This window comes from Ahaetulla prasina, chromosome 6, assembly GCF_028640845.1.
Source record: "Ahaetulla prasina isolate Xishuangbanna chromosome 6, ASM2864084v1, whole genome shotgun sequence".
Classification (NCBI taxonomy): Eukaryota; Metazoa; Chordata; class Lepidosauria; order Squamata; family Colubridae; genus Ahaetulla; species Ahaetulla prasina.
The window spans coordinates 51,225,202-51,238,175 of NC_080544.1; the positions used below are offsets into that span (position 1 = coordinate 51,225,202).

Consider the following 12,974-nt stretch of genomic DNA (forward strand, 5'->3'; position numbering starts at 1 on the left):
AATTCTATTCTATTCTATTCTATTCTATTCTATTCTATTCTATTCTATTCTATTCTATTCTATTCTGATATTAATATTTGCAAAACAAACACTATATTGTTTTATATTGATGTCTACGTTCTAAATATTTAAATTACAGGCATAGCCCGGTTCTTTAGAAATCATAATTCGGTGCCAGTACTATGTAAAAATGAAATTTTTGAATTGATTTTTATTGTTAAAAAAAAAGCATTATATGGAAAAGGTGTCCTTTGGTAAACTTACCGACGAATAGTGTCTTTGCCCTTTTTGAAGCATTGTTATCAGGTTTGATTTTACTGGCTTATGTTAAAATTGATAGGTATGAATATCCTGTAAACCCAACACAGATATTCTTCAACAAAATTTAACTTCAGTTCAACATATGGAATTGATGGAATATCAGCCATCAGTTACAGCATGATTGTAATGATATTTAACCATTTCACTGTCTTAAATGTTCTCGTGAGGTCCAGCATTTAAAAGATTGACACCTGATCTATAAATCAGATAGACGTGAAATTTACTCTGGGAAGATTGGCACTATGTAATACGTGTAGTCATGATTCCTTTCCAAATATTGTGTTCTTCCTTAAATATATTTACAAATATTGAAAAACATACATGCAAATATATAATTACAAACCCTCCATTTTCATTCTGCATAATTAATTAAAATTCAATCAAGGATGGTCTCCTTGAATATATTTTCCAAAAGTCAACAGAACGAATGCAAGGAAACTTTCTAAACAAAGCTTTTTATTAAAAACCAATGAAAAACTAATGAAAAAACCTGGATCCAAAAGTTTGAGTGTGGGGAAAGGAACAGATGATAAGCAGATTCTTTTATGAGAACACACAGAAGAATTTTCTTGTTTGATATCAATGTTAAGGTTAATAATTAAATTCCAAGCTTCAACATTGAAACAAAGAAATTAAAAACTCTGTCTCTGCTGTAGTCAAGGAAGTAATTTATCTTAATTAAAATCACTCTGTTCATAATACTGCCACTATAAAATTTTAAAGAGCATACAAGGTTTTGTTACTCAAGTAATTTTAATTGAATAAGAAAGTTAACATGTTAATGAACCTTAATTTAATTTGCAAATTATCTGTTTTAAGTAATGTCATTAATAATGTCATAATGAGAATGGGAAAAGAATGTATTTTATTAACATTTACTAATAAGAAACAAAAAGCTATTATGTAAATATAGTGAGCACATTACTAAGTGAGATAATATTAAAAAAGAAAACTCCTAATGTCTTTCTTACCTGTAGAGCCAATAGACCATGTGATATTCAGGTTAAAGTTATTTGATGCATTAATTGATATATCCAAATTTTTGTTTGACTAAAAATTTAAAAACAAAACATAAAAATTACATTAGAAACAGCTTAACCTTCGTTCATAGGTAGTCAAACATAATATTAACCCTAAACATCATGGACTTGATTCAGGAAAGAAAGTTCACCCCTACAAGGCACCCTTCCCATTCCTACGGCCATCAATAGAGAAGATCTCTAGAAGTAAAGAGAACTATTAAATACAAAACTCAAATTCCAAAACAGTAGTAGAAAAAAGGGAGAAAAAAATTAAATTTGAGAAAATTGGATTAAATGTAGCATTTTCATCATCTTTTAGCATTATGTAGTCATTTTATTATTTTGTAAGATGCACTATGTGGCAATTTGCTTAAAATACGCTTTATGTATACCTTTGAAGAAGTATAGCTTATGGTTTGAAATTTTTTTTAGAAGCGTTTAATACTGCATCTCCAAATCCTTAAACTTCAGGAAATGATGTCCAATAATTACAGCAGATGTTAATTTTTGCTTCCTCAACAGGAGTTAGCATTAAAGTATTATATAAATAGACAATAATTAAAGACTAAAAACATCAACACTGTACAAAGAGATGAAAATAATATTATTTTGGATCGGTAAAAAAATTCTTTTAAGAAAAAAAAGGAAAATAGTCTCAGAATACCCATTGTGCCATAATGAAACACTGTCTAATCATTTTCAAATATTGTATTTGACTCTCGGCAGTTAGTTCTTTTGAAGTTGAGTTGATTATTTTATCCTTTAGAAACTTACCTAGAAATTTAAGTTATATGATTATTGTTGTTACCGTACTTTCCAGTGAATTTTTGAGTTCTGGAGACTTCCTTGACTAGTACCTGCTATTTTCTTGGCAAAGTTTTTGGGAAGTGGTTTGCCATTGCCTGCTTTCTAGGCCTGAGAGAGAGTAATTGGCTCAGTGCCACCTGGCTGGCTTTTTGCCCAAGGCAGGATTAGAACTCATAAATCCCTACTTTCTAGTCTAATGTCTTACTCCCTACATAAAACTGGCTCTTAATGATTTTATATTGGTTTATATTGGTTTAATTTTTTAACTTGCATTGATTTGCGTTTTTATGGTCTTTTTTATTGTGAGCTGTCCAGTGCATATTTGATTAAAGGGGAAAAAGAGGCATTTGCTAATATATAGAAATCAAAACACTGGTCCACATGACACTAACTCCAGCAATACAAATGCAACAGTTCATTCTCTCACTTGTACAGGACCCGGTTAGGTTCAGTAGATTTGGCAAGATCTGGCCTCTGTCACAGGGAAATAATGGGATAGACTACAATACCCAAGCACCGAAAACTCTTATTCCTAGCACTGATAATGTCTTATTTTGTAAAGTAAAAGAGTTTTACAAAAATAATAGAGTAGAATACTCTTTTGTCCTACAAAAGTATAAGAAATAAAAACTCAGCCACCAACATGAAGCTTACAAAAGATTTTTTTAAATCTAAAATTTAACAATATTACAGATTTATGTGGAGTTCTTTTTTCATATCTATATCATTTATCCTTATATGTTTTTATGACTGCTTCCAGAGCAGGATTATTGTACTTCACAGAAGCAGCTTGATTACTTAATCCTAACCATATGCTCCATTGACCAAGTTAGTGACACTGAATAATGAAAAAATGGAATAAGGGATAACAAGCTAGCTTACTATGTGAGAATTGTAAGAATAGGAGTACTGGAGAAGAACAGCCATTTTTTTTCAGTTCAGTATTAAGGTTTGCAAAGCTAACAGTTACATCACCAGTTCTGGTTCTCTTAAAATTATCTATCACAGTTCTATGTGGCTTCATTTTGTTTTTCAAAAAGATTTATTTAGAAAAAGAGATACATATAGAATAAAACTATAACAGAAAATTATAACACAGCTTCTCATTTATATCAACTTACCTGTTCAGGATTTGCAATGAAGTTTATAGCAGTGTGATGACGATCATCTTCTTGTAACAGACTGAAGGTAAACTGGTAGTCAATCAATAAACTATCTATGAACAAAATATTAAAATGAAGAGATGGGATCATATTGAATTCAGAAGTTTCAGATTCATGAAAATTTCAGTATAGTTTAGAATATTTACATTAAAGCTAGAGAAATAGTAAGCTTGATCTACAAATCTTGTCATTCTTTAGTGTATTTCTGCTTTCTTGTGCTTAACCCACAAAACTTAATAAAAATAGCCCACAATGTTAAAATGCATTGTATACATGATTATTTATATTTCACAGTTTTGAATGACCCATCTCGCTCAACAAATATGTTGACTGTCACATGTTTTCATTACTTTATAATTGCCAATAATTTTAATTTAAAATATTAAATCTAATAAATAGTAGAGGACAAGAATGATTTCCTTTCCACTCTATAGCCTTCCATTCTATGAAAGGTTTATCCAAGTTCAGTGAAACTTCCAAGGCCCTATAGGGATGCTTGTTGACCCAGTTTGTTTGATACTAGTTTTCATTGGTCAAAATTTATTGGATGTGTGTGTGTGTGTATGTGTGTATTTATATTGTGTTTTTTTCACTGCACCTGACTTGTCTCTAGTGATTAATCCAGCTCATTGCCAGGAGTTCAATCCTCACTGGCTCAAGGTTGACTCAACTTCCATACTTCTGAGGTCGGTAAAATGAGGACCAGATTGCTGTACTCTGTAAACCACTTAACGAGTGCTGTAGAGTCAAAATGCTATTGCTATATGCTGGTACTACATTATGTTATTTAGAAACAATTTCCCAATGTAAAATCACCTTTATATGTATGATTTCTAGATTTTAAATCTGCCATTTACAACTAGAAAGTTTTTTCAAGATCAGATCAGCATTACCATTATCAGTAGGGAATTTCTTTCTTTGCATATCAAATTTTTATTAGAATAAGATAATAAGAATAACCATCAATTGCTGTTTTTTGCAGTGATACATGTGCAAGGGTTATGCAGCATGGATGGCACCTGCCCTATTTATTACTTCAATGATTGAATCAGATGAAATTAAGATGGTCACATCCCCAAGATATCAACTAGTATCCAAGTACATAGATCTCTTGCTCTCCTATAGGGTTTAGAAAGATACTGAGTTTTATATTCAATACAGAACAGAATGGGCTAATATTTGAATAAATACAAAATCCAAAGTCACAGTGTTTGCAAAATTTCCAAAAGATGGAATGTAGGTGAAAACCCAACAGAACAGGTGTATATTTGGGAATGGTTTTTTTAGCACAAGGGAACCTAGGAGGTTTATTGTTCATTTATCAGCATCATGAAATTTAAATCATTTGGTAAGAACTAAATAATGTTACATTTCTGACTGGCTAGGGACAATTTATACAATTGGTAATCTTTAAAATATGTTGTTTTAATATCCATAATCCTTAAATAGTATAGAAAGCTGAAACACTGCATTGTTGAGAAGGAAATATATATCCATATTGTTCCTAAATTCTATTTATTTATTTCCCAATAGTCTGAGATTATTTATTATTGAGTAAAATTATACAAATATGTACTATACTTCTAATATTTTGGATCCTATAACTTTATTAAGGTATTTAATTCATAAAGTATTAATTAGTTTGTTATAATGGATAACTGCTGGATATCTATTACATTATATGCCATACTAATCTAGAGATAAATTTTGGTGAATTTATGCATTCTGAAATTTAATTGTTCTACTTGACAATTTTATAAATATTTAAGATAATCATTTTCAGTAGCACACAAAACTTTATTACCTTTAATGAATAAAGTAATTCATTGGATCATTTTATATAGTCAAACTTCTTTCTGTTAATTTATAAAAATGTTCAGCATGACAACTACCGCATATGTTTTTTCTTTGCAGCTTGTATAAACAAATACATTACTTCACACTTGAAACCACATATTACATTTTGCAGTCTTTAAAAATTATATAACAAGACCACTCTAAAGATCTTTTGTTTATATAAAAATATTATTATCTATTATAGCATCAAAGAACTCAATAATTTCTGCTTTTAAATATTGCATATTTAATATTTAAATATGTAGTCATTTTAGCACATTAGATATCAAAACCTATTTAAATAAAGATGTAACTGTCTAAGCAATTGCTTAATTTCAATATTTGCTTGAGTTTTTAAGGAGCAATTCCTTTTCTGATGAGCACACAAGATTCTGTGGAAGGTTAATGGGAGTTTTGTGACTGTATACTGTAGGGAATAAACACATTGCTGTAGTCAAAATATTTATAAAATATGCCTTAACATTTAGCCGCTAAAATGCTTTGCTGTAGCCTCTTAACACTCAGAAACAAATGGAAAGCAAATCTAACCTTCTAGAGCAGCCACATTATTACTCTATGACTGTTCCAACTTTGGACAGTTTTCAAAAATAAAATCTTTCAAACATTAAAAAAAAAGGATGATACACAACTTGTGAAGTCAAAACCAATTAATTAGACTTGCATAGTCCTATCCAGTTGCTGATATTCATTAGTAATATTTTTCAGTTACTTATCTTGTTGTTTAAAATCTATTATTTATTATACAAATAATGAAGACTGGGTTTTGCAATGAAGTTAATACCCTACCAAAGGCTATTCCAACTGTCTAGTTGCATGCAACTGTGTCCTTCAACCAGTGGAATTTACATAAGTGGTAAAATAACATCTTGTCCTCTGTAAATCCCAGGCACATCCCAAATGTCCAGAGGCCCTAAATTCCTCTAATGAAGATCCAATGAGCATGTGTGGAATTTCAGGGAAAAGGAGAAAGGAGAAACTCCTATAGAATGAGTGAAAATAAACTGAGGTACTTTTCAATTTAGCGACACATCTGCAATGTAAAACTTGTTGCTCAAACACATAAGAAATGATTAAAATGTTGCCATGTTATATGAAAAATATTAAGATCTTTAGAAAAATTTAAAATTTTAAAATTGCAAAAGAAAATAGAAAGATTTGACTAAAGATCTAAGAAGGTAGCAAAGCTCAATCCCTAATAACTCTAAAGCCATGATGGAGAACCTATGGCACACATGTCAGATGTGGCATGCAGAGCCCTCTCTTTGGGCATGCGCGGTCGCCCCAGCCCAGCTCCAATTGTGTTTCTCCATCGCATTTCACTCAATCAATTCCAATTTCTCGCAAAAAAATCTCACGAAGTTGGAAGTTGATTGAGTGAACTTTTGCTTCACAATGGGGTAGATGGGGTTCCCTCCTCCTGAAACCCATTACAATGCAGAGCCATAATGCGACCCTGCATCGGCTCGGCAAAAAAAAAAGCAGTTGCTTTTTCTGCAGAGGTGCCTGTGTTGGGATGCCCTACTAGCCAGCTGAGCATGGGCATGTTGCTCCTGGGCTCATCGGCCTTCAGATATCATTCCCACCACCCAGCACAAGTTCAGGGGTCCCTTCCCCTCCCCCGTGGAGGGGAGAGAGACACAGAGGAAGGCAGAGAGGGAAGGGGGACTGAAAGAGAGAGAGATGAGGAGGAAGAGAGAGAGAGAGAGAGGGAGGGAAAGAGAGAGAGGGTGAGGAAAGAGAAATAATATTACAAACGTTTTTCTTTTTTATTGTTGCTAAACATAATGTTTCAAAAGCAGAAAAAGTCACCCCAAAAGAGTCTTTGACAGCTAAATGCTGAGAGACACAGATTTCCTCTGCCTTCTGCGTTCCCACCTGTGCTGAAGCAAATCAAATGGGCCAGGGTCTCCCCATTAAGCGGCCCTGCCGAGCATTCAGCTTGTGCGTCCCTCCTACCCTGCGCTGCAGCGGCAGCAGAGAAGATGCGTGCCCTGCCTGCTCCGCTCTCACTGTCCAGAGGTGGGGCTCCACACTGCCACCTTCCAGCCAGAGCACCATGTTTCTTTGCTTGTTGGTTGCCTCCAAGGAGGGAGCTACGCTCAGGCTGCCGGGGCCCCTGCCGCGGAGGAAAAGAGGGAAGGGGGGTATCCCCTACAGGATCCAGGTTGGAGTTGTCTTATTTTATGAGGATCTCTAACGCTTGACTTTGCCTGTCAGCCTCCACTCTCCCTCCACAGCCCAAGTGGCTGGATTCACATGACACTTGAAGCTGGACAGGAAAGCACAGACAGACAGACAGACAGACAGACAGATAGATAGATAGATAGATAGATAGATAATGGATGGATGGGACACACAGAGAGAAATAAAGAGGGAAGGAAAGAGAGACAGAGATAAACAGAGAAAGGCAGAGAGAGGGGGGAGGGAGGTGAAGAGAGAAAGACAGAGACAGACAGAGGGAGGGAGGGAGGGAGGGAGGGAGGGAAAGACAGAGACAGACAAAGAGGGAGGGAGGAGGGGGAAAACAGAGACAGACAAAGAGAGAGGGAGGGAGGGAGGGAAAGACAGAGACAGACAAAGAGGGAGGGAGGAAAAGAGAGAGAAAGAGAGAGAGAAGGTGGGAAAGAGAGAGAGTGAGGGAAAGAGAGAGAAAAAGAGTGGGGAAGGAAAGAAAGAGGGAGGAAAAGAGAGAGAGGGGAGGGAGGGAAAGAGAAAGACAAAGAAAGACAGAGAAGGAAAGAGAGAGGGAGGGAAAGAGAGAAAGGGAGGGAAACACAGTAAACACAGAGACAGGCAGAGAGAGGGGGGGGAGGGAGGTAGTAAACACAAGGTCAATCAAAATGGACTCAAATGTCTATACACCAATGCACGGAGTATGAGCAATAAACAGGGTGAATTAGACATTCAGGTAAATGAGGGCAGATATGATATTGGTGCCATTACGGAAACTTGGTGGGATGAAACCCACAAATGGAGCATACAGCTAGAGGGATATAAATTATTTAAAAGAAATAGACCAAACAAAAGAGGAGGTGGAGTTGCACTATATATAAGAAATAACTACATCTCTACAGAAATAGAACACAACAATGATGAAAATTATCTTGAATGCATTTGGGTCAATATTAAAGGAAGGGAAATGATATTGCCATAGGTCTATACTATAGGCTACCCAACCAAACAGAGGAAGTAGATGAACTTTTTGCTAGTCAGCTAACTAAGGTATGTAGGAAGCACATCACAGTAGTAATGGGGGATTTTAACTACCCTGACATCAACTGGGAGACAAATTCTGCACCAAGTGGAAGATCCAACAGGTTCCTAACAAACCTAGCAGACAACTTTGTTTCCCAAAAAGTAGAGAAGGCAACAAGGGGATCAGCCATACTGGACTTAATTCTCACTAATAGAGATGAAATGATAGAAGGTGTTGAAGCTACAGGAACCTTGGGGCAAGTGATCACGCATATTGGAATTCAACATTAAGCAAATACAAGTAGTACAACAAAGTCAAACTAGAGTCTTGGACTTTAAGAGAGCTAATTTCAATAAACTTAGAGAGAGCTTGAGAAGGATTCCATGGATGAGAATCCTCAAGGGGAAAACAACTCAAGAAGCTTGGGAAATTTTGAAAAGTGAGATTATAAAAGCCCAGTCTACCACAATACCAATGAGAAAGAAAAATAATAGATCTCAAAAGAAACCAGCATGGATGCATAAAGAACTATCCGACAAATTGAAAGACAAAAAGGACAAATATAAAAAGTGGAAAGAGGGACAAATAACTAAGGCAGAATATCAGCAAATAGCCCAGGCCTGTAAAGATGAGTGAGAAAGCTAAGGCTCACAATGAATAAAGGCTAGCGACAAAAGTAAAAAATAACAAAAAAAAGCTTCTTCCAACATGTTAAAAACAAGAAAAAAGTCAAGGAAACAATTGGCCCATTGCTGGGAGAAAGTGGCAAGAAGATGACAAGCAACAGGGAGAAAGCGGATCTACTTAACTCATATTTTGCATCTGTCTTTACACAAAGGGAAAAAAACAATCCAACCTATCAAAAACAGCACCACAAAAAACAGATTAGGAACACAAGTTAAAATAGGGGGAAAATAGTAAGTGAACACCTGTCTATCCTAGACAAGTTCAAATCACCAGGACCGGATGGATTACACTCCAAGGTTCTGAAGGAACTAGCAGACGAAATCTCAGAACCACTGAACTATATCTTTCATAGATCCTGGAGCACAGGGGAGCTGCCAGAGGACTGGAAAAGAGCTGATGTATTTCCCATCTTCAAAAAAGGAAAAAAAAAAACATCCAAGAAACTACAGACCTATCAGCCTGACCTCAATACCAGGGAAGATTCTGGAAAAGATAATCAAGCAACGAATCATCGAACACCTAAAAGCAAACAAAGTAATAACCAAAAGCCAACATGGATTTGTCAAAAACAGATCATGCCAGACTAATCTCATTGCATTCTTTGACAAAGTGACAAAATTAGTAGACCAGAGGAATGTTGTTAATATAATTTACTTGGACATCAATAAAGCATTTGATAAAGTATACCATAACCTACTACTAGATAAAGTAGAAAAATGTGGGTTAGACAGCACCATCACCAAATGGATTCGTGACTGGCTGACCAACCGCACTCAACGTGTAGTCCTCATCCACATGGAGGGAAGTATGCAGTGGAGTACCCCAAGGCTCTGTTTTAGGCCCAGTATTCTTCAACATCTTCATCAATGACTTGGACGAGAGGATAGATGGGGAATTCATCAAATTTGCAGATGACACCAAGCTGGCAAACACTCCAGAAGATAGGCTTAAGTTACAGAAGGATCTTGACAGACTTGAACATTGGGCGCTATCTAACAAAATGAAATTCAACAGTGTAAGGTTCTACATTTAGGCAAAAAAAATGTACAGGTACCGTATATGTGGTACCTTGCTCAATAGTAGTACCTGTGAGAGGGATCTTGGAGTCCTAGTGGACAACCATTTAGATATGAGCCAGCAATGTGCAGCAGCTGCTAAAAAAGCCAACACAGTTCTGGGCTGCATAAACAGAGGGATAGAATCAAAATCACGTGAAGTGTTAGTACCACTTTATAATGCCTTGGTAAGGACACACTTGGAATACTGCATTCAGTTTTTGTCGCCACGATGTAAAAAAGATGCTGAGACTCTAGAAAGAGTGCAGAGAAGAGCAACAAAGATGATTAGGGGACTGGAGGCTAAAACATATGAAGAACGGTTGCAGGAACTGGGTATGTCTAGTTTAATAAAAAGAAGGACTAAGGGAGACATGATAGCAGTGTTCCAATATCTCAGGGGTTGCCAAAAAGAAGAGGGAGTCAAACTATTCTCCAAAGCACCTGAGGGTAGAACAAGAAGCAATGGGTGGAAACTAATCAAGGAAAGAAGCAACTTAGAATTAAGGAGAAATTTCCTGACAGTTAGAACAATTAATCAGTGGAACAACTTGCCTGCAGAAGTCGTAAATACTCCAACACTGGAAATTGGATTTTTTTACTTAAAGCTATATTTATTGTTATTGTCCAAATCTAATTCTAACAAAATTACTTTTTCAGAAAATTATTTCTTATACTTCCAGCAATTTACCTTCCCCAAAAAATCAATTGTTTTCAGTTATAAGCTCACTCTCATAGAAGCGTCTATTATTACAGAATCCATGCAATCATTAGTTCCGGTATTTAGTTTCCAATTCAGTATTTTTCAAAAAAAAATTATTATATAATTTTCAAGTTAATTTTTTTCATTCCCGTTGTTTTCATTTCACAACTGTTTTATCACAGGTATAAAATCAAATAATTCTTATATTAATATAACATCAAGGATACTCAAGGAAAATAACTGTGGGAATTATAATTCAAATATGCGGATTGTTCCCAGTTGCTTCCATTGATTGAGAATTAATTTATTAAATGTGTAGCCATTAACTGTTATAGCAATTAATATTAAAAATAAAATTAGAAGACAATATAAACCGTAATTCAGCTCTGGCCTGCATCTGATACCATTTCTAGATAATTTAAAAAACCTTTTCTGAAGCAGGGCAAACAGACCTACACTACATGATGCGCTTTTATTAAAATAAAAGTATTTTTTTTTTCCTTTCTCTAAATTGAAATGAAAGACTGGCTCCTTTTCAATATATTTCTCTGGAAGGGGCAAATATTAAACTTCAGTGTTATTAGGTTTTTTTTAAAAAAATACAATAACAGTTTTTTTAATTTAAAGATAGCCAATATTTTACTATCAGAATCTGAAACAATATGTTCAGTATAACAGTCCTCCCAAGTAGCTACAATCCAAATAACTGGATGGGAGGGGGGGGAAGCTATAATGTTTATTTGTAGAAACACTTATATTTTTACATCTTTAATGTAATTTGTAATGTAATGTAATTTGATTCCAAACAGGACCCTTTTCAGAATATTATTCTAAAAATGGATTATGCCTGAAGGCGTTGATATTTGCTGCATACTTTCAAAATATAGTGACGATGCAAGGAAGTGAAAAAAAAGCTGGATTAAAAGTCTAATTTAGATTTTCAACATGTGAGAAATGATAGTTATAAAAAAGAAATAATGACAATGATAAATTCATTTTCAAATGAGATAAGAAAGCAAATTGTTTTTGCTAAGTCATCTTCCTCCCAGATATTAGTCAAATAACAGGACATACAGAGACATCCTTTACATCCTTTGTTTCTATAATTCCTATTTTATGGTGTATTTTTCTCTTAGAATATACAAATACTGTATTTTGACACTTATCTTGCAAGAAGTGGTAACTTTGAGACTGCCTCATTCCTTTGCATAATGGTCCCTGCCACTGCTATTACCCTCCAGCTTTATACCCATTAAAGAGATTGCTGTGGACCATCTATCATAAGAAAGGCAAGCTAACTATATATTATACCTCTTTTCTGAAAGCTTAGAAGACCAAATACAAAACAAATCTAAAAACATCCACACATGATTAAAGTTTTAATATCCATGAAAAGTTTTTTAAAACTGGAAAATGCTGTTCCTTTTCAGTACTACAATACTTAGTTATGTGCCATTACAATCTTAGGATGTATTTTCTAACATTAAACCATATTTTATTAGTAAACCATTTGCTAAAAACAATTGTTTCTTATACAGTATGCATAAGATTCTAATCCGGGAAGCAATTTGTTCCACTAACTATCCTTAGATATTAGCATGAGTTTTTTTTTTCTATACAGTTTTTATTCTTAAATTACTAAACATTGAGAGTACAATGACAGTTTGTGGTGATCATTACTACTACATTTAACAGTAATAAAAATAGCCTCAATCTGCAAAGTCAATTAGTGTCAAACATAATTGCTGGAACTCATTACTCTAAGTCAAGCATGACAGCTTTACAATTATAGGAGGTACTTAGTTTAAACAAATGGGATCCCAGAAGAAAACTTGCAATGCAAAGGCAGTAGCAGATAATCAGATTGCTAGGCCATACCTCTCAGTTCACCTGGACTGTATGTATTGTTTGTCTTGCATTAAGAACCTACTGTTGTTTTAGTTCTTGAACTGAAATTCCAATGTCATTTATTAAAACTGATTTCTTCTAACATATTCTCCCATTTATATTTTAAAATAATGCTCATAAGACATTGAGTTTTAAGTACTGAAGTATTGTAAGGCTGCCATCTAGTGCCCAAAGACCCTTTTTTTAGTAATTTCAAAATTGAACTTATACAAAATGTATTATATTATTGTGACACTGCTTATGTGCAAGTCCACA

General features: G+C 34.6%; 1 protein-coding gene across 3 annotated transcripts in view; it reads right to left on the reverse strand.

Annotated features, from left to right (window-relative positions):
* The window catches only part of ATRNL1 (attractin like 1), a 618,957-nt gene that overhangs the window by 411,053 nt on the left and 194,930 nt on the right, over window positions 1-12,974 (reverse strand). For all 3 annotated transcript variants that reach the window (XM_058187058.1, XM_058187059.1, XM_058187060.1), the window contains exons 22-23: window positions 3,272-3,366; window positions 1,293-1,371 (exon numbers count right to left, since the gene is read on the reverse strand). In XM_058187058.1, coding sequence (XP_058043041.1) covers window positions 1,293-1,371; window positions 3,272-3,366 — 174 coding nt within the window. The remainder of the gene's footprint in view (window positions 1-1,292; window positions 1,372-3,271; window positions 3,367-12,974) is intronic.